This window comes from Pseudorasbora parva, chromosome 21 (assembly GCF_024679245.1).
Source record: "Pseudorasbora parva isolate DD20220531a chromosome 21, ASM2467924v1, whole genome shotgun sequence".
NCBI lineage: Eukaryota > Metazoa > Chordata > Actinopteri > Cypriniformes > Gobionidae > Pseudorasbora > Pseudorasbora parva.
This window is the reverse complement of record NC_090192.1, coordinates 16,018,722-16,041,971: the sequence shown is the minus strand read 5'-3', so window position 1 is coordinate 16,041,971 and position 23,250 is coordinate 16,018,722. Positions and strand designations below refer to the sequence as shown.

At 38.5% G+C, this 23,250-nt stretch overlaps 1 protein-coding gene and 1 long non-coding RNA gene across 3 annotated transcripts in view; one reads left to right on the top strand and one right to left on the bottom strand.

The window, feature by feature from the left end:
- Window positions 1–23,250, top strand: part of plxdc1 (plexin domain containing 1) — a 355,103-nt gene that overhangs the window by 98,770 nt on the left and 233,083 nt on the right. For both annotated transcript variants that reach the window (XM_067429432.1, XM_067429431.1), the window contains exon 2: window positions 3,752–3,915. In XM_067429432.1, coding sequence (XP_067285533.1) covers window positions 3,752–3,915 — 164 coding nt within the window. The remainder of the gene's footprint in view (window positions 1–3,751; window positions 3,916–23,250) is intronic.
- LOC137055598 (uncharacterized) lies at window positions 2,615–22,100 on the bottom strand. Its single transcript, XR_010900029.1, has 3 exons — window positions 21,873–22,100; window positions 21,518–21,699; window positions 2,615–2,723 (listed from the first exon to the last, which is right to left on the bottom strand). It is a non-coding gene; the product is annotated as an uncharacterized lncRNA (long non-coding RNA).

Genomic DNA, 23,250 nt, shown 5'->3' with positions numbered 1-23,250 from the left:
CTTTTGGCGAAAGGGATCAAATATACAGCAACCCAAGCTTTATCAATTGTTCGTCTGTATTATATCTGTTGTTTATTTGTTGGACATCAATTCAGTTTTTACTGTTGAATGTTTTTGATGGCATCAACAGTAACACCACTTGGATTGCTTCATATGAGGTCGTTTCAGCATTGGCTACATGACCGGGTCCAGAGATGGGGGTGGCAGAGCAGTTCATTTCTTGTTACAACAACATTTAATTGCTGCCAAACTTTCATCCCGTGGGCGGACCCTTTGTTTCTAGATGGATAGATAGATAGATAGATAGATAGATAGATAGATAGATAGATAGATAGATAGATAGATAGATAGATAGATAGATAGATAGATAGATAGATAGATAGATAGATAGATAGATAGATAGATAGATAGATAGATACTTTATTCATCTCCAACAGGGGAAATTAAAATGTCGAGTAGCCTCTCCCCATGATGACACACATTTTGTGACCAGTTTATCCAGTCGTTTACTGTCTCTGATCAGTCACGCAGTTGCACACCACACCAAAAAATATAGCACTGGCAACAACAGACTGATAAAAAAGGTACAACATATCATTACAGACATCAAATGATTTGAGTCTTCTGAGAAAGAAGAGTCTGCTCTGACCTTTCTTATATGCTACATTAGCATGCACTGACCAGTCAAGTTTGTTGTCGAGATGTATACCCAAATATTTGTAGGCGGGGACCACCTCGATGCTTTCTTTTCTTAGATATATTAAGGTGCTTAAGTATAATATTTTTTTTCACTAGGGTTTTGTTCACCAAGGCTGCATTTATTTATTACAAATACAATACACATTAATATTGTTAAATATTTAAATATAAGATAATCTTTTTTATTTTATTTTTATTTTACTTTATTTTTTTATACATACACTGTAAAAAATTTCTAGTGCTTTCAACTAATTATTATTTAGTAACTAGTTCCACAGATTTTTTACGTTCACTCAATTTCATTCTAGAAATTGTTACCTGAATTAATATTTTTTAATTGACTCAAACTTGACTTCAACATTAAAATGTACGTTTGCTCAATTATTTTTTAAAGTTAATTGAATTAATAATTTTTAGTTGGCTCAAACTTGACTTCAACTTTAAAATGTACGTTTACTCAAACTGTTTTTATAATTAATTCAACAAGAAAACGTTTAAATTAGGGGTTTCATTTTTAAATGGTTTTAATTGTTACTAGAAATTGCAGGTTAACTAGTTACATGCTATAGTGAGGATAAAAACAAATGAAAACACATTGTATCATCTGCATTTATAACACCGATGTCAAGGTCAAATCATAGCGGGTGTTATGAAAAGAGGATCATACCATTTTGGCAATATGGGGGAGCTCAATATTTTAAAGACGTGTCGCGGTGCTGAGCTGAGCATCGGTGTGCGACCCCTTTAAGGCGCTGAGCTTCGCACCGTGCCTTTAAAATTAGAACACGTTCAATGAGTGTACACACACCGGCGGCAGCATTCAGCGCCTGTCCGCGGCCACTCGGGAAGTTGTTTAAAATCCTGCTGCACCACTGAGCGCTTTCGTGCAGCTCATCTGTCAGTCAATTCAAAATTGAGCTCGCGTGTATATAATGTGCGCGTCAGGTGGCGGTGTGAGTGAGATCCTGAGGCGCGCGGGGCTGAGCTTCGCGTACGTCTTCACCCGCTTTAGGCACAATCGGCTTCAGAACGTGCATGTAAACGCACTCAAAGTGTTCTTTTCCTCTCTAGGCAGGTATTTTTTTAGGTTTATTTATCAAAATGTATATTTGTATGATGTTCTCGATCGCGGCTTTAACATGTTATGAGAAAACGGTTTATTAATGTTTATCCACCACATTAACTTTTAGGCTATTTAAACCTAAATAAGAAAGCCATTGTCAGTTAGTCTGTCAGTTGGCAGGCAGTTTTGGTCGCTTTATTAAAAGTTGTTGCTGTGTGCAGTGTGTAAAGGAAAATAAAAATAGTTTTACCCTTCTGCTGACAGTGTCGTGCCCCTCCCAACCCATTCACACACACACATAGATTATTCGACTATCAGTCGACCATAGAGAGATTCGACAATTCTGATTCGATTGTCTAAATCCTTAGTCGAGGACAGCCCTAATACAAACAGTACATTTTCATAAGAATTAATTTCAAATTTCTTTAAATAATACAAAAAATGACAAAAGCCCTTGTCATTTTTCTTTAATGTCTTTAATGCACCTTAAGTTTTGAAAATACACACACAGTCAAAGTAGATACAGTGGAGCATTCTTGCTTCTTGACAGTGTTTCAGCTAGTAAAGGGATAGTTCACCAAAAATGAAAATTCTGTCATCATTTACTCACCCTCATGTTGTTCAAATCCTGTATAATGTTCTTTGTTCTGCTGAACACAAAATAAGATATTTGGAAGAATGTTTGTAACAAAGCAGATAGAGCAACCATTTACTGCCATAGTATCCCCCCCCCCCCACACTATGGTAGTGAATGGTTGGTCTATCTGCTTTGTTACAAACATTCTTACAAATATCTTATTTTGTGCTCAGCAGAACAAAGAAACTCATACAAGTTTGGAACAACATGAGGGTAAATGACAGAATTTTCATTTTTGGGTGAACTATCCCTTTAAGAAGAACTGACTGGCTTGGATGAGAAACTTTGCGACAACAAACCATCAATGGATATCTTGGTCACACCCTGTTGGAGAAAGAAAGAGAACAATTAATAAAAATTTAAAAAAGCAAATTATATTCTTTATACATTTTATCAATATTAAGAATTTACTTGCATGTGCAACGTAGGCCTACATGGCTAGCTTTCTTTCGCTTACGCTGTTTAGAATTCGTCCCACTTGTGAGGACGATTAAATGAGCGCCATTTTCATCGTATTTGTGGTTATGTTGTTCCCATAACTTTACGGGACAATTTCACAAGTTGGAACACAAAAAAATCACGTTCAATACAACCACATAACCCTAAATAGCGTACATTATTTGGCCAACATTAAGTTACACATTTGACATGTTTCAGTACATTTCCTTGTATAAAAATCACCACAGCACCTTGGCCTATAGCTAATGAGAGAAAGTTTGTCTGACACAATAGCACACAAAACGCGGAGATTTCCAATTCTAGATGTTAACTGAATTTGAAAATATCAATTGATTTAATGTTTTTCAAATATATTTCAGCAAACTTAATATAATATGTCTTCTTAACTAAGCACAAGTAAGAAAATTAGTTCAACATATATTTTTTTGCTCTTCCAACATTTTATTAATTGGAGTTTTTAGAGTGTAATAATACATTTCCTGTGATGGCAAAGTTACATTTGAAGCATCATTACTAGTTTTTAGTTTTTGATCTTTTAGAAATCATTATATTATGCTTTTTGCTGCTCAGTAAACATTTAGAATTATTATCAATGTTGAAATCAGTTGTGCTGCTTAATATTTTTGAGGAAACTATTTTAGAAACTACATGACATTTAATGACCACAGAGATTCAGGACCTCGGTTTAACGTCTCATCCGTAGGACATAAATTAAGAAACATTATGAATATTTTTTAAAGAATGAAACGTATGCATGCATAAGTTGTTCAAAATAAGATTAATAACAAGCATTAAGGTGAATTTTCAATTCATGCTAACTTTAACTCTGTCTGAAGACTGCATCCATGCTTAAGCTAAGATAACATGCAATTTCGTTTTTGTTTTAATGTCAGGTATAATTCATGGGCAGTCAGAAAAGAATGATGAAGGTCCATCAGCTATCCAAAGAACAAAAAGAGACCAGCAAGATCCCAGCAAACACACTCAGAACATAACTGGACAAGAGCCAATCAATGGGCTGTCCATTGACACACTCCCTGACAGCATGACACGAGTGGTGAGTAAACTACTGTATTACTTTTTGTAACTTTTGGATCATTGTCTTTTTTCTTCTTTTTTTACTTTTTGTGTTTGTGTAGGTAAATTATCCATGTTTTAAAACTTTACAAACTGTAATATCTAATGGGGGGTTCACACCAGACACAAATTATTCGTGCTATTTGCGCGAAGTTGGACACATAACCATTTTGAATCCATTTGCTTCATTCGCGTGCGACATTCTACACAACACAACAGACGCAAATTTGCGTCATTGCAAGGGCTTCTGCCAGGCAGCGGCAGTCGTCAGAAGGACTAGCCGAGTTAAGGCTGCTCTCGCCAGGGTTAATGAGTGCTGAGTGCCGCTGATCGCTTGGATCTCAAACCTCCAAAAACGCCAGATCAAATTTTCAAATAGGCGCTCTCTTAATAAATAAACCACAGATTTGAGCTTTAAACAACTATATTCTTGCCTGAAAAACTCTTAAAACTAAATTTTGTGACACAATAACAGTAGTATTTTTAAATTACTCTGGCCTCTGGGTTACCCATCTGTCACTTCACCACGTGACAGCATCAAGCAGGCTCCTGATTGGTTAACATGGTGCAAATATCCGCCAAAGTTCAGATTTTTCAACTTGCAAGATTCATGCGGATCAGGCGTCAAACGCTCAGTTCACGTTATTCCTGCCACAGAATGTCTATTCACATCTTTGAATTGACTTAAAGGGGTACTTCAGCGCTAGGAAGATGAATCTGTATTTAAACTGGGTCATCAATGTAGTAGAAATTATTTTTGAATTTGGTGCCTTCTAGAATGAGAAAAGACAGAAAATGTATTTTTGTCTCATGGGGCTGAAAGACTACAATTCCCAGAATGCTTCGCTGCCCTGTGAGGCCATTCCCAAAGCCATCTACTGGATTACTGTGACTAAAGCCCTATTCGGACGGGATTAGATTAACATCACGTCAGGCTAAAGTCATTTTACCTTAGGACGTCTGTAATATTAATGGTCAATTCGCACGGGATTAAGACATCTCAGTAAAACTAGCAGAAGTGGAAGGAGTAACTCGCTTTACACACCACGGTAACCTCCGTGTTGTCATGTGCGTATGACGTTGCTGTTATCATGTGAGCAAACACACATGAGCGCCAGTCTGAACTCTGTCTACAATATAATGTTTGTTTTAATAAACAGTTAGATCCAGTTTAAAGATTCTGATTGGACTGTGTTGGTAATAGACACTTTCCTAGAGCTAAAATAAGTGTTGTGCCTCTAATAAGTGCTTTTGATCTTCTTTTTGTTTTAAATGATATGTGCAAAATACTGGAGGTTTGCCACAGAGTTGTCCCTCCACCTAGAACGCAACCGAATGCTTCAAGTGCCTCAAAGCTCGCAAAATGCGTTTTTAAAAAAAACTTTTAAAAAGGAAATGATGGAATTTTACCTCACATTTTTACAGCGGGTCTATTCGAACGGGATTAGTATTTTTCCGGACATTTTTAAAGAAAGTAAAAGTCTTGGTATTCTTTACTGGCATTGTCCGTAATGGCTACTGAAATGGCACATTCGGACGGGACTAAAATCACAGAGAACCTCTGGTAAAAATTACTTTACCCCCACGTCCCCATGTTAATCTAATCCAGTCCAAATAGGGCTTAAGTTGGAGAAGACACTACAATTAAATACTGAACGTGTCTGTTCAATATAATGAGTGAGTCACCACGCCAGTGTCACAGCACTGAGCACTAACTGCAGGAGTGAAATAAATGAGCTGATGAGCTCTCGTGATGAGAGCTGAGGTAGTCGAAACTACACTTGCGGCATACATTCACAACGCGATTTCAGTCTGGCGTGTTTCAGTTCATGCCTTTGCAAGCTTAACTTTCATAGAAATTAATTTGAGAAGTTAAAAGACTTACATTGCTCACCATAGCTCCATTTAAATGAGTGCCTGGAGCTGAGCTCTGAGTGTAATCTCCATCCCCCGCGCGGGTTGAAAACATGCGGAAATGGCTCCCTCTGCTGGCTGTAGTCTTTAGCCTTTGGCCAAACATTCCTCCTATGATGCAAATATCGTCAATTTGCATCATAGGAGGAATTTTTCCAGAAATAAAATGCATAAGTCTCTTGTCTCAGGGGGATATGAGGGGGGAAAGCACATTTATTTGAATATACTCCAGGGTTTCTACTGATACAAAGCCATATGCTAATCGCTGAAGTAACCCTTTAACATGTAAACCACTCACGCTTTTTGCTTCAATCGTGTCTGGTGTGAACGCACCATAAGTCAAGTCAACTTTATTTACAAGTCCTTCTAAAAAAATTAGCATATTGTGATAAAGTTCATTATTTTCCTTGATGTAATGATAAAAAATAAACATTCATATATTTCAGATTCATTGCACACCAAATGAACTATTTCAGTTCTTTTATTGTTTTAATACTGATGATTTTGGCATACAGCTCATGAAAACCCAAAAACCTAAAAAAATTACCATATCATGAAAAGGTTCTCTAAACAAGCTATTAACCTAATCAACTGAATCAACGAATTAGTAATCTCAAAAAAATTGCATATTTCATCCGACCAATAAAAGAAAAGTGTTTTTAATACAAAAAAGTCAAATAATTATGTTCAGTTGTGCACTTATTACTTGGTCGGGAATCCTTTTGCAGAAATGACTGCTTCAATGTGGTGTGGCATGGAGGCAATCAGGCTGTGGCACTGCTGAGGTGTTATGGAGGCCAAGGGTGCTTCAATATCGGCCTTAAGCTCATCCAGAGTGTTGGGACTTGTGTCTCTCAACTTTCTCTTCACAATATCCCACAGATTCTCTATGGGGTTCAGGTCATAGACTGTAAAAAAATATGGACGACTCGACATCATCCGTTTCCGCTTGACAGATTTGAAGCTTTTAGGCATCCTTACACGGCGCGGACATCTTGGGACCGAGTCTGCGCAGTAGCGATTTCAGGACCGGAGTTGCGCAGTAGAGCGCAGGAAGTAGAGCAGGAAGTACTGCTGCGATATCAAAAGCCCGCCCACACTCTCGCAGATGCAGAACAATTAATTATGTTGGTGTGAAATAAACAGTTATGGAAATGTAGAAATTAAAGCTAAAGCTCTAATCTGCTCCCAAAATTTTTGAAAAAAGTCCGTTAGTGCCTCAGTGACAACTTCACTCAGAGAAGCCGTCAGTCTCAGCTGTCAATCATGACGTCACACCCCCCGTTTTTATAGCATCAAATAACTAACTCAAAGTAAACTTATTTTTAAAACGAACACCTGAAATGAAATCATCGTGATGATAACTGCCTTCAGTGACATAAACTAACTTTGGGGAAAAAATTTTGAAGTGTAATTTTATTATTTAGTTTGCCTCGCGTCCATTAGAAAACACAGAGGGGCGGCTATACTGGGACCGGTCACCGGGGGCGAACGAGGCGCGAAAGCTTCAGTTAATGAGAGGGAGACTGCAGGCTTGGTTCAGGTCAGGAGAGTTGGCAGGCTAATTGAGCACAGTAATACCATGGTCAGTACACCATTTACCAGTGGTTTTGATACTGTGAGCAGGTGCCAGGTCATGCTGAAAAACGAAATCTTCATCTCCATAAAGCTTTTCAGCAGATGGAAGCATGAAGTGCTCCAAAAGCTCCTGACAGCTAGCTGCATTGACTCTGCCCTTGATAAAACACAGTGGACCAACACCAGCAGCTGCCATGGCACCCCAGACCATCACTGACTGTGGGTACTTGACATTGGATTTCAGGCATTTTGGCATTTCCTTCTACCCAGTCTTCCTCCAGACTCTGGCACCTTGATTTCCCAATGACATGCAAAATTTGCTTTCATCTGAAAAAAGTTCTTTGGACCACTGAGCAACAGTCCAGTGCTGCTTCTCTGTAGCCCAAAAGTGGCTTGACCTGGGGAATGTGGCACCTGTAGCCCATTTCCTGCACGCGTGTGCACGGTGGCTCTGGATGTTTCTACTCCAGACTCAGTCCACTGCTTCCGCAGGTCCCCCAGGCTCTTGAATCGGTCCTTCTCCACAATCTTCCTCAGGATCCGGTCACCTCCCTTTTAATACACTTTTAATAGCTTGTTTAGAGAACCTTTTCATGATATGCTATTTTTTTTTAGATTTTTTGAGGTTTTCATGAGCTGTATGCCAAAATCATCAGTATTTAAACAATAAAAGATGTGAAATGTTTCTGTTGGTGTGCAATGAATCTAAAATATATGAAAGTTTAATTTTTATCATTACATTATGGGAAAAAATGAACTTTATCACAATATGCAATTTTTTTTTTTTTAGAAGGACCTGTATATAGTGCTTGTACAATGACGATTGTTTCAGGAAACATGAAAATATTACAACAAAATTTGAAAAATCAGATAGCTGTACAGTCACTCTAGAGAAACCGGTGATGTCATCAGCTCATTTCAATTTATCATATAGCGACAATTTGGGCAGATCACTGATATAGTTGATATAATTAATTTAGTAATCTCTATCAAGGCATAATAAAACGGCAAGGCAAAAATAAACCTTGATAGAAACCAGGCTCAGTTGGGGTGCCATTTCTCCGCCTATTAACAAACAGTGTATGATTATTATTCTGGAAACCTTTCAGTTCAGAAATCATATTAGAATTAAATATATTTAAAAGTTGAGGTGTCACGCAAGAGATGGGTTTATTGAGGATTCAAAGGATCGGAGGTATCAAGCCTGAGAAGGGTTTATATATAATGACCTGTAATTAATTAAATAAGTAAATGATTATTGAATAGGAATACTCAAAGAATCTGAGTCATCACACCAGGGACGGTTTATTGAGGATGACGTGTTGATGAAGCAAATTCAAAGGAGACACTAATTGACACAGTCTCTGTGCAGACACTTCAGGCATCCGGCTAGGGTTGCCACCTTCAATACAGAAAAATAAGGGACGCCTGCCGGTGGCCACACCCCTCGGGGCCACGATGACCACAGTCCCGATGGTGTGCCAGTGCAGTGGTCGTATATCATAACTTAAAACCTAATTTGTATATATATATATATATATATATATATATATATATATATATATATATATATATATATATATATATATATATATCTATATCTTAAGACTGATACCAGTGGACATTATAATAGGATATCTGCTATTGAAATCAGTGTGAACAGATGCACTCAGTATATAATACACAGCTATGACGATGAAAAACAAACTCAGCTGCTGTAACCTAGAGGGGAGTAGGATAAGAAATTGCAAATTAACTCGAGTAATTTTATAGTGTTGTGAACAAAGATTTTGACTAAAATATGTCATTGTTTGCAGTAACACCATCCAAACAGTGAAACCACACCTAAATAACTGAAAATGATATAATATCTACAATCATTTCTTATTTTAATAAAACACTAAACAACATTTTTATTTTTGGTAAGTTAAGTAAATATATTTATGTATTATTTCGTTTTTTGATTGTTAATTCTATAGTATTGGATGATGCACTTATAATTTGTTAAGCATAACAAATAGTTGTTTATTTTATTCCTAAAAGGTCCTATTTTGATTATATATATATATATATATATATATATATATATATATATATATATATATATATATATATATATATATATATATATATCATCTCTTATTAAAAGTAATGCTTGTGTCTGACTATAGCCTACAACTTAACCTTAATAAACAAATCATACCATAACATCATTAATGTAGCCTACATTATTAACATTATTTCTTAATAGGCAGCATTTATGAAATCTAACGTTATCAATCAAAAAATTGAGGTGATAAAAAAAAAAAAAAAAAAAAAACATTACACTGTCTGCCTCAGGAGATGCTTGAGGTATAAAGAACTGTGCGACAGTGCTTTGATTTCGGTGAGCTCTTGCATTTAGTGAATGTTGCTATGCATGCTGTCTCACATCTGACAGGCCAGCGTGCGCCACTGAAAACACTCGCCGACAAATAATTATTGTGCAATTGGCTTGGTATTCATTGCCGTGGACACTTTCCAGCCAAATATTTATTTCTTCCCACTCTCGTCTGTACCTCTGCATCCGCTTGCGTTTCTGCTCTGAAACTTTTACAGCTGGACGCGGAGGTATTTGGACCTGCCTCCGCCATCGTTTCAAATGGATTCTGCCCATATAGAAAAGAACCTATACCTCTTCTGACTCTGATTGGCCGTGATTCACGACCCGTGAACCTGAAACAAACCAATCAAACAAACCAACGACGGCAGCGACCCAATTAGGGGCAGAATAGGACGTGTCCTCACACAATGCGGGTGGACCTATGTAAAATACGGGACAATTTTTTGCGGGACAAAAAACGCGTCATTTTTCCTGAAAATACGGGACGATTCCGTATTTCAAGGGACGGGTTGGTGATGGCAACCCTACATCCGGCTGACTGCAGTAGACCTTGGGATAAACAGAGAGACTAACATTAGCATTGATGCCACTCTTTTTAACAAGTACATCAGGTGTTATGGGAAGTGTTCAGCCTAACAATCAGTCAATTGATTTGAATAATATAAGTTACAATTGTTTTTGTGTATGCCATAGTAAAGAGATGTGTTTTTAATCTAGATTTAAACTGACAGAGTGTGTCTACTTCCCGAACAATGCTAGGAAGACTGTTCCAGAGTTTAGGTGCTAAATAGGAAAAGGATCGACTGCCTGCAGTTGATTTTGATATTCTAGTTATTATCAACTGGACATGGAGAGTAATGTGTTAAGAGCTCGCTCAAGTACTGGGGAGCTAAACCATTTAGTGCTTTGTAAGTAATAAGCAAGATTTTAAAGTCTATACAACGTTTAATAGGGAGCCAGTGCAATGTTGACAGAACTGGGCTAATATGGTCATACTTTTTGGTTCTAGTAAAAACTCTATTCAGAAATTACTATTCATCCAATTTTCTCAACTATGCATTCCGTTAATCTTGTGAATTGGTCAGTTTCGTCAGGGCGTGAAGAAATATAGAGCTGAATATCGTCAGTATAACAATGAAAACTAACGCCATGCTTCCTGATGATATTTTCCAGTGTTAGCATATACAGGGTGAAGAGCAACAATCCTTACACTGAGCCTTGTGGTACTTCATACTTAATTTGTGATCAGTGTGACATCTCTTTATTTACTGCTACAAACTGATAACGGTCAGATAAATAACATGCCAATGCAAGATTTAAACCATGCCAATCAGATTTAAACCATGCCAATGCAATTCCACTAATGCCAACATAATTTTCGAGACTATTTAAAAGAATGTTGTGATACAATAGTTTCGAATGCAGTGCTAAGATCCAGTAACACTAATAGAGAGATACAACCACAAGCAGATGATAAGAGTAAATCATTTGTAACTCTGATGAGAGCAGTACTATGATACGGTCAAAATCCTGACTGGAAATCATCACTGTAACATATGTGGGTGAAGGAGGAAGACAAAGGGGTCGGCTTCCGGGAACTCAGACGGTTTTATTTTCTCAGTTTCAAGTATTTTCTCTTTGTAACACGTCGGTTTCACTCTGGCAGTTCCTCTCTGCTCTCTTAAGCCGGGTGCACACTGTGCGATTTTGGCCACGATTTGGCCGTCTGGGACAAATTTAGCAAATCCTAAAAGATTCCTCTGATCCTAGGCTAAAATCTGACGTCTTTGGTCGTTAGTTTGACATGTTCACCGGCAGCCGATTAATGAGCGCTGCGATCAAATTTTACCTCAGACGAAATTCTGGCAGTGTCAGAAGATTTGGCACACAATCCTGCAGTGTGACTTCTCCTACGACGACAGTCAAATATCTCCGTTTTTCAAGACAAACTATGACCAAAACGAGTACTAGAGATTTCTTTGTAGCCAGCATTTCAGCCCCGCGTGTAATGCAGCTCACTGTCACTGAACGCGTCATTCATTGATGATATAAAACTCCGGGTGAGTTTTCTTGCGCGCGTCCGTTTTTAGCGCGCCTTCACTATCGTGCAGTCTGACATTAATGCCAACTGAGATCTTACAGTGTGACATGGCGATCATGTTCGTACAGTCTGACAAGGGACATTCGCAAAGGATTTTGAAAAATCGCACAGTGTGCAGGACCCATTAGCCACCGTCCGAGTCCCACTCTGGCTTCCAGCTTCTCTCTCCCGTCTCTCCACAGCAATTACTGAAACAAGACAGGTGTTCATCATTTGCACTTGATTAACTTCCATGCCGCCCGTCCTCCAACTCTCTCTCGTCACAGACCTCGCTAAACCACGCCCCCCTCGCCACAATCACATTTACCATTTCTTTCTAAAAAGGAACATAAATGTGAAGACATTGCCTTTTCTAGTATTTTTGACAGAACTGGTAGATTTGTACGGTGGCCCAGTAGTGCAGCCGTACTAAATTAAACCACAACACAACGAATTTGCCACAACACAACGGAAATGAGCCACAGCACAACGAAATCACTACAGCACAACAGAAACGAGCCACAACACAACGGAAACGAGCCACAACAAAACAAAATCACCACAGCATGACGGAATCGCCACAACACAACGGAAACGAGCCACAACACAACGAAATCACCACAGCACAACAAAATCACCACAGCACAATGGAATCTCCACAACACAACGGAAATGCTCCCGTCCACGAGGGGGCTCTCTGAGTGCAATAATAGTTAGTTTTCCTTGCCATTGCTCTATAGATTGACCAGTCTTACAAAGATATAAACACTACGATCAGTTTTAAGTGCGTAACCGTTGTATAGCGACATGAAATATCAACTCAAAATCTCCTACATGCATTATAGCTGCATATTTATACTCAAAAACGTTTTTACTCGCAATCACGGCGCTTGATGCCTAAGGGAACGTCTGCCAATTCCACCAAGTGTTTGAAACGTATAATTTTATTAATTAAAATTACTTTTTTTTTTGTTTTTTGTTTAAATGTTCCAATTCTAATGTTATGCATTGAGTCAGTTTTTTTAGAATACAAAAAGCTGTGGGATTTTAACATGTTTTTGAATGTTTACCGTAATGGTAACACTTTACTTGAAGGGGTGTGCATAAGACTGACATGACACCTTCATAATCATGACATGACACGTGTCATGAATATGAAGGAGTTTTTAATGCATATGTTTTTACGACAACTGTCATTAAGTGTCATTCGCTTAATTATGTCATTTTTAATGCAATGATGACATTTCGGAGTTGTCTTTGTTATGACAACTTGACATTACCAAGACAACATAACCTGTCATAAACATGACATAACAGATGATCAAATTTAAGAAACTTACTTAGCTTATAGGGTTAACCTTAAACTGTCATGTGGTTGGTTTTGATGTTGACTGAGGCCATTATAATGTCATAAAAAATTTCAGTGGCACAAGTTTAATTTGTCATTAAAATGTAATTAGGTGTTAATGCGCTGTCAAATTATTTTTTAATAACAGCATCATTAATATTTTTCAGTTCATAATGTTTTATTTTATTTTTTAATTTTTCAACAGAAGGTTAGATAATAGACAATTTCAAATGTCTTAAAAATATGAAAAGGAGTTTGAGAAATAAAATCAATCATTTAATTTTTAAGACCTGCCCTCTCACAGAACTGACTCTTAAAAACACAAGGCATGAATTTATACACAGGTGACCAGCACCAATTAATGCAAAAAGGGGAAAACACGTACACAAATAATGGCCATTACACAAAATAAACATATATATATATATATATATATATATACATATATATATATATATATATATATATATATATATATATATATATATATATATATATATATATCTATCAACATCATATACACACATAAACAAACACAGAAAAATAACACTTTGTCAAATGACTTCACTTTATAAATTATCTTCCGATGTATAAAAATAAGAGGAATTGTCTTTAGAGCCCCACCCCGGGCTGAACAAGGAATGGTTGCGACTAGATCCTAGGCCGGAACATGATATATAGGGCCAACATTTCCGCCCGAACCCCTTTTGATGGTGCACCAGCACACGGGACTCCGCCATAACAAATAGACAAACAAAGAAATGGTAAGAATAAACTCAAACTATTCATTAAAGAGTGAGTGAAAGTTTAAATAAAGTATATTAAACCCAAAATAACGTTGTTGTGAATTGTTTTTACTTGACTGAGTTAACTGACTGTTAACCTGACTGAGGCTCTGCCAACAACTGTTACAGCGTACACATTACCAGTGGTGCCACCATAGACATCATCATATAGGTGTATATGTCTATGCCACTCTATCATTTTGAGTTATATTAATAGTTTTTAATGACTCTGTACGATTTCCTCTATGATGCCATATTTCAGGTCAAGCTGAATATTAATGACACTAGCTGCGTTTCCATTACAGATTTGCGAAAAACTTTTGCGATATTTATTAAATGTCGATAAAAAAATGTTGCGAAATGACAGCGTTTCCATAGCTGCAGTATGCGACTAAAACAAATTACTTTCCTCTCGCGATATGTCATTCCAAAACGATGGCACTTGGTAGGTTTGTATATCCCATCCATCACACTAGCCATTATTTTTATTGGAAGGAGACACGTGTGTTATCCAAGCATTAATGGCAAGGAAAGCCCCTTAGGTTACTTAAGCGGCACGGAGGTGTGTGTGTGTGTGTGTGTCAGATCTGCTTCAAGGTCTTCATGATAATGTAGCATTTCTGTGTTTAGAATCCAGTATTACTGTAATCCTATATTGTCTTTTATGAGTTTAATAAAGAACTCCGTCTTGTCTTCTCTCCAAACAAACCGTCATCTGTAAAGAATGATCGACTTTTACGCGCCAGGTTGACGCATATAAAGTAGAGCGAAATGTTTGAATTTGCATGTTAACTCAAATGTTTTTTTTATTTTTTATTTTTACCACTTTCGTTATTTTGGCTAGATCTTTCATTTAATGGGCATATGAATTGAATTTAGAAATGCTTTGGAAAAGAAAAAATGGCATTTAATAAACGAAAAATTTTTTTTAAATGAAGACAGCGTTTGGAGTGAGTGCATGCAAAATAATTAGTTCCCTGAGTCCACAAATAAAAGTAGACAGTTTATAGTTTCTAATGTCTTGAACTTATCTGTATAGCTAAAAATGACAAGAGTATTGTAAATTGTTTCATCTCTCTTAAAGGAAGAAGGAAAAAATGAGAACGTCGGCGCTTTTATCAGCGGTGGGTTAAATAAAACATATCCTAGCTACGAAACTAAATAGGCTAAGTTTAGGCCTAAACATTAGCCTGTAATATTATTATTTTAATTTATATGTTGATTATGAAAAGTGAGCAGCATGAGTAAGAATCGCAATATATTTGAGACCTGGGGAGTCACATGATTTTGATCACTTCCAGTTTTATTTTCTAGAAAGTCTTTCTTAAAAAAATATTTAGTTTTGTATAAATTGTATTTTTATTTTGATCGATGTTTCATAAATTAATTGCCTGTATATCAAATAAGAAGCAAACTAAGATTGTCTGGAATGGATTGACGTGCGTAACTGGCCTGTTTCCTCTGCAGCAATCAGCAACTAGTCACAAACATAAGAAAATAAAATAAAATCTAAATTTAATAGTAAAGTTAACATGATTTGTGGGTGGAGAAGCGGCGAACAGACAACGCCAGCGTCCTCTCCCCCACGTTGCCTAGCAACTAATGTAATGTAAACCCAAAAAGCTAAGTAGTTTCTTAAATTTGATAATTAATCTGCTATGTCATTTCATGTCTGTTTATGACAGGTTATGTTGTCTTGGTAATGTCAAGTTGTCATGACAAAGACACTGACAGGTTATGATGTATTGGTTTATGTCAAGTTGTCATAAAGACAATTCCGAAATGTCATCATTGCATTAAAAATGTCATAATTAAGCGAATGACACTTATTGACAGTTGTCATAAACATGCATAAAAACTCCTTCATATTCATGACACGTGTCGTGTCATGATTATGAAGGTGTCATGTCAGTCTTATGCACACCCCTTCAAATAAAGTGTTACCACGATGGTTTCAAAGCAGCTTCACGGTGTTAAACAGGACAATACTGCATCGGACTTTGATTTGGCTAAAAGACGAGACTCTTATTTTGAAATGTAGGCCTATATGCCTTATATTGCAAGATACTCATTGAAATTCATATGAGGGACATGGAATACAGCCTTACAACTGTATACAACATATGAAGATATAAATCATGTTAATAAAATATTGTAATTGTTCATAAGAAGATTTGCATAAATATCCAAAGTGCTCTGAAGCTTGTGAGCGTCAAGCTGAGAAATATTTAATCAAAGCAATGATTATCAGCGAATTCCAACTAGTGGCTGATTGTTTGGCAAAATAAGAGCTGTTACATTGCCGTTATTTTAATGATTTAGCCTCGCGATAGTTTTGCTTTACCAGCAAGTTTGTTGTTCATCACCACGGCAACTGCATGCGCGTCCATGGTGTTTAAAAGTGACCGTCTGTACTGTAGTAACTTATAAAGAGGCGGCGAGTTCGCAAGAAAAGTTTGATGCTGTACACATCATTTAAAGACAGGAACTGTTGTTTTCCCGGTTGAAAGTCTGTGCGATGTACACTCTTTACGCTGTCACACATTATTATCTAAACACACCACATTATTAACAGAACATAGCTTATTTTGTCAATTGTTTAGAAGACAGAAACACGCTTGTGAGCGTGACGAATAAACGATTACATCTCGGGAAAAGCAGAAGTTTATTTTTACCGTGAATGCTGATCGACGCGGCCCAAATAGGGGGTTTGAGGTAGCTTATAATTTTGAAAGAAAAAGATTTTAGCATTGTAGAACTGCTTCAAGAGGCGTGCGGAGCCGTAGACAGCGTGAGTGGGCTAGCAGGCGGGGCGAATGGTCAGAAATGCCGCCCATGCTGATAAACTGTCAACAGAACAGAGGTAAGACTGCTGTGTGTATATATACACCTCTTGTTGATTAGCTGAGTGCTCTCCACCTGTGTCAATTATCTGAAAGCCCTCCTCCCGAATCTTTGTTAATAAACATCGTTAGGAGTAAATCATTTGTAACTCTGAAGAGAGCAGTCTCAGTACTATGAGACGGTCTAAATCCTGACTGGAAATCCTCACATATACCATTTCTTTCTAAAAAAGGAACATAATTGTGAAGACACAGCCTTTTCTAGTATTTTTGATAGAAATGGTAGATTCAAGATTGGACTGTAATTGACTATTTCTTTAAGATCAAGTTGCGTTATTTTAATAAGTGGTTTAATTATAGCCGACTTAAAAGTGTTTGGTACATATCATAATGTCAAGGATGAATTAATAATAATAAGCAGAGGATCTATGACCTCTGGAAGCATCTCTTTCAGTAGCCTAGTTGGTATAGGTATAGGGTCGAGCATACATGTTGTTGATTTTGATGATTTAACAAGTTTAGCCAATTCTTCTCCTATAGCAGTGAATGACTGTAATTGTTCCTCAGTGACACTACAATGCTATGTCTGAAGTGATACGGTGGTAGACGGCTGCATGGTTATAAGTTTATTCCTAATATTATCAATCTTACTAGTAAAGAAGTTCATAAAGCCATTACTGCTGTGCTGTTTACAAACGTCAGAAGCTGAAGTTTTATTTTTTGATAATTTAGCTACTGTATCGAATAAATACCTAGGGTTGTTTTTGTTTTCTTCTAAAAGAGTTGAGAAATAAGCAGATCTGGCAGTTTTTATGGCCTTTCTGTATGCAATCATGCTCTCTTTCCACAAATTGCAGTTTTGATTTCTTCCGGCTGCACTCCATTTTTGTATTCTTCCACGGTACAGCTCCCTACGGCGAGCCCGTGTCTTTGTCTCAGTGCGGTGTTACTTCCCCGCCTGGGGCCACCCCTGGGACTTCCGTATGTTGTACTGCCCACGGCCAGTCCATACGTGTACTCTTCACATGGTAATTCCCTCTGGTAGGATGCAGCTTCCGCAGCGGCACCCAGGGCATGCTTTCCCAGTGTTATCCAATAGTCTGCTGAATGGGTCTTGTGGAACAGCAGTGTAACTCTTCCTACAGGAATTTCCCCGCCCGTTCAGATGGGGTATGAGGGGTTCTAGCAGGGCGCTGGAACTGGTAGTAACTGTGGCGTTTTCCATAGGGATCCCAATTCGTCGGTCATTCCGACATACGTCGAGGTGACTGACTGAAAGGGAATGTCTCGGTTATGTATGGTAACCCTCATTCCCAACTTCAGGGAATGTACGTCCCGTCGCCACAGTTGCTGTACCATCACTGCAGGCCGAGTCACTAGTTTGTTGCCTTAGTGAAAAACAACATTGCGTGGCGATCGCTTCCGCTTTATACCCGCGCCGCGGGGGCGGATTGCGATATGCAAAGCATGCACGCCAATGTTCAGTGGCCCGTTTTCTATATATTGAAGCTGATAGGGCTCATAGAAGTGATCCCAATTTGTCAGTCATTCAGACGTACGTATCCATTCCCTCCTTCAGGGAACGAGGGTTACCATACGTAACCGAGATGTTTTTTTGGAAAATTCTAAATGCCGGAAAAAATTTCATGATGGAAAATGACATCATGCAATCGAACCGGCTTGAGCCAATGAATCAAAGGAAAAATATTGAGTTTCTAGCCCTTATGGTTAAAAAGTTATTAGTTAGAGACTCAAAATTTGCTATAGTGACAACTAGGACTATCTTCCATCTGTGTGCCAAATTTCACAATGAAAGAACAACTCAGATCGGGAGGTGAGGTGAAGACCCAGATAAGCAATGAATTAATAATTTCTGTTTCTCATAATTTTGACTTGTCTTTGCATTTTTTTTCTTATTCTAAATGTGTTGGGGGTATTTAGCCATTATATGTAAGATTTTAATGTGTTAGGGAATTTAGCTAATGTACAATTTCAATTATATTCTGCTGAAATTAACTGAATGACTTGGGAATTATTTGTTCATTTTGATAAACAAGATTCAAAGATCCGAGTCAGTAAAATAATTTGAACTTTCCATCACTACAGACTGCCGTTTGAGCGTATGTTGTAGGATGCTCCAGTGAGACATGCTAGTTCTTGTAAGAACCAAGTTTGTTGACATCCTTGTGAAGAATTGAATTGTTTGAGCTATATTCTATATTTTATTAGTCTAAAAAAATTTTTTTTGTGTTTATATCCGGGTTGCTTCAACAAAGCAAAGTCTCAAGATTACGTGCTTCAACATCAAAGGGAGATGCTCCTATAACAGTTTGTCAGCGGAACTTATGCTGGAATGCCAGTCTCTCATGAGCATGCATACCAGAGTTAGCGGGAGTTATATGTACTGCGTGTAAAGTTTTAAATATAGGTATTTTTCTTAGACAAATGCATCACTTTACTTCAGCAAACTGAAGACCATACACTCACACAAAGAAGAGACAAATACAGAAGCGTCAGGGCTCTGTCACAAGACCAAGAATAAACTAGATCAAAGTGACAGAACCCTGACGTTAGCTCCCCAATGAGGAACACAAAACAAGACAGGAACATGACAACACAAGACAGATACAGAGATCAAAACAAGACAGGAATATTAAAAAAGAGGGGAGTCAAGTCAGAACCAGCAGGACAGCCCAGAACGTCTCTATAAGGGACGAGGGAGGGATGGGAGGGTTGAACCAATGAGGTTCAGGTGGGTTTGGAGTCCCAGCAGAGGACCAGGGCAAAGCCAGAATGAAGCAGCTGGCCAGGGCGGGACAAGAGTCCACAGTCAAGGTGGGCTCTAGCGGATCTGGAGTCCTGGCAGAGGGCTAGGTTGGGACCAGAGGGAAAGTCCAGGCAGGTTTGCCAGGTTTGGCAGCGCTGGAGTCCTGGTAGAGGGCCAGGGCGAGACCGGATGGACCAGGCAGACTCAGTTATATCTGGGGTCTTCTCTGGACAAGGGACAGGGGCTGGAGTCATCACTGGATGCTGGACAGGGGCTGGGGCCATCACTGGGCATCACAGGGCAAGGGGCTTAGGCGCTGGATGCAGGGCAAAGCACTTGGTGACAGAGATGCTCACAAGTCTCTGAGCTAGAGTCCAAGTCAAGTCTCAAGTCTCTGAGCTAGAGTCCAAGTCAAGTCTCAAGTCTCTTTATAATAAGTCTCTGGTTATAATATGTGTTGCATCACATATGGCGACCCATCCAGGCTGTGTAGAACACTGCAAAGCTATATATAAAGGAATTCAAAGCATGTAATATGTTATTTTGACACCTTTCTCTATTAAAGGTGTGGTTGGATGCGATTTCACGTTTTTAACTTTAGTTAGTGTGTAATGTTGCTGCTTGAGCATAAACAGTATCTGCAAAGTTACAGCGCTGAAAGTTCAATGCAAACGGAGCTATTGTCTTTTAAAATTACAGTAGTTTATTGCCTACAAAAACGGCCGGTTTGGACTACAACGAGCTTCTTCCCGGGTTGGTGACATCATAAACCCTTGCTATTAACATAAACACTGCCACAGATGTGACTTCTGCTCGTAATGGTAAGGGGCGGGGCATTTACGGACAACCTGTGCTTGGCACTTCAGCCGATAAAAATACATGAAACTACTTTTGGCCATCTAACCAAACTAAGACCATTGTGTTTTTCGGAGGGATGGGCTTCATAGAAGCAGGAAGCAAATGAGCCGTTCAAAGGACAGTGGAGACAGCGGTGTAGAATAAAGGTCAAATATAAGAAAAAAAAATAAGTATTAAGACATGTTATACTGCACCCCATAAACACAACCAAGCCTAGGAAAAAAACACAGAACCACCCCTTTAACATACCGGATCAGCTTTGATTTTGTTATATAACTGTAAACAGGCTATTGCAACATGAAAAAGACACCAAGAATGCTTTACTTTTAAGATAATATCTGTATTTTGCCTTGTAGCATGAACGCACAGTACAGTACAGACCAAAAATTTAGGTTCTGAAGAAAAAGGACTCCTTTGTCTGTCGCTGAATTATAATGAAAGGCTCCTATTGTGGTGGCTCTGTGGGGCCATAAGACTAAATATTGAAAATGAGAAAAAAGTTGTAAAACAAATTTGGTGCAAAACATCACATTGTAGCTAAATGCAAAACACTTTCGCAACGAACCAAACAATCTGAAATATACTATCCACCAAATTAACACACTACACTTCCTTATGACAGAGAATCCTCAATTATTTGTTATTTACTTAATGGCTGGACAGCACAACTTTTAAACTCTCAACATTTTTAGAGTGAGTGAAGCAACTGACTAACTTATGGCATGTAACAGGTATGGGCCACAAAACATTTTTAGCTTCTAGGTGTCCTTCAGTGGCCTAAGAACTAGAAAAGTCTTAAGCAACATAATGGTTACATTTAAAAAATATCAAGTGTGACAGTGTCTTTGCACTAAGTCTGGCTCGGTGAGGGCGCATTATAAGGCCTCCATGACTAAATACTCTTTCCACCGGTGCACTTGTGGCAGGAACTGCAAGCAGTTTCATAGATACAAGATAAAGCCTTGGGAAGATCTTTGCATGCTTTTGCCAGAAATCCATACAGTCAACAACTTCTTCAGAGCAAACCTGGATGTAGCGAATGACCTCATCTTTGCAGGATGTGTGATGGTCTACTTTTTTCTTGGTACTCTTCTAGCGATAGCCAGAAAAAAGCCGTGGAGTTTTAGTGGGTACTGGTGGCTCCTCCTCATCTTCTCCACTGCTGCCCTCAGGTATGGTGACTTTCTGAGCCTCAACCAAGAGAAGGTCTGAAAATATTCCACAAAAATGATGGTTAGTTACAATATTATGACGTTAATACACTAAATGCAAAGTGGTGATGATAAAGTTATGAATCAAAAAGTAAGACAAGATTTGAATATGTTAGATGCATAATGTGATGATAATCTTTTAAATCTGTTCATGAGTATTATTGGCTTACCTATCGTCATCTCCTTCACCTCACTCTTGACTTCATGTGGTACGAGGACATCTTGTTCTAGCCAAAAGAGGCAGAATGATGGGTCCAGTAGTGCAGACAACATGTAGACCTTATCTCCAAATGGAAGCTCTACGGGGGGTTGTGTCGTTTCTTCCATTCTGACATTTGCAAACATCCCCTGGAAACGGCGTTGGAGTGACTTCTGCAGTGCTTTCACTAAGCCAACCAGATGACGAGATGCATCCAGCGACGAGATGCATTCAGCGTCAGCGTCAGATGAGGTGGCTGTTGAGTGAGAGTACACAAGGGAGAGCCGCACTGACAGTCACCACCTTCTCTCCTTGTGTAAGGTTTGTTGCTTGCAGAAATGGGGCTAAAATGTCCACAAGCTCTTTGAGCTGACTCCATTCTCTGGCTGATAAGCACAGACCTTTATGTCCTTGGGCTTCCAGGAGAGAGTTTAGGCTTTGGGGATTCAGGTCAGTGACTGTCTCCACAAGGCGAAGAGTTGTATTCCATCGTGTGGACACAGCTGAGGGGATGCTTCGGTTTGCTCCATACTCTGCCTCAAATGCTTCCTTCAGTCTACAAGTAGAATGGAGTAAACTGCAAAATTTTGTCACTTTTGCCATTGCACTGTTCAGAGTTTTTGTCTCCTTTAGTCCATCTCTTACAACAAGCTGCAATGAATGTGCAAAGCACTGTTCTGGATGGATTCCACATCTTCCTCACTTACTTCCTCCCACATGCAGCTGTTTCCCAGCTCATCTTCATCATCTTCATTGTCAGTTTTAGCAGAAGGGAAACAAACTGTGAAGGCTTTTTTCATATTTGAGGCATTATCACAGATGGTGTAATCCAATTTATGTTTTATATTAAAGTTGTCACATATCTCCTCAAATTTCTCACTTATTCTCTCTCCAGTGTGTGACCCAGTGAATTGTTCACAACTTAGGAGAACTGTCTGCAGTCTTCCTTGGCAGTCTTTCTCCTCCATTTCCATGAAGTGGGCTGTTACCCCTAAGAAGCCACGCATGCTCCTGTCAGTCCAGATGTCCACTGTCACAGACACATTGTCAGTCTTTTGTAGTTTATATTTTATCTTGGACTCTTTTTCTGCTACTAGCTCACTCAGACGTCTAGTTACGGTGCTTTGACTTACTGGGCAGTATCTCTCTTCTACCACTGACATAAAATTCCTGAAGCTAGGCTTGTCAATCAAAGACAGAGGTAGGTTACATGAAATGACGAGGTCTTGTATTATTGGTTCAGTAATGGCCTTCTGTCTGGGATGCCCCTGGCTGTATAGCTGCACACCTCTTGTCTGGCTTAAGAATGAATAAATGCTGCTCTGTCCCTGTGCACTGGCCCCTTTCTT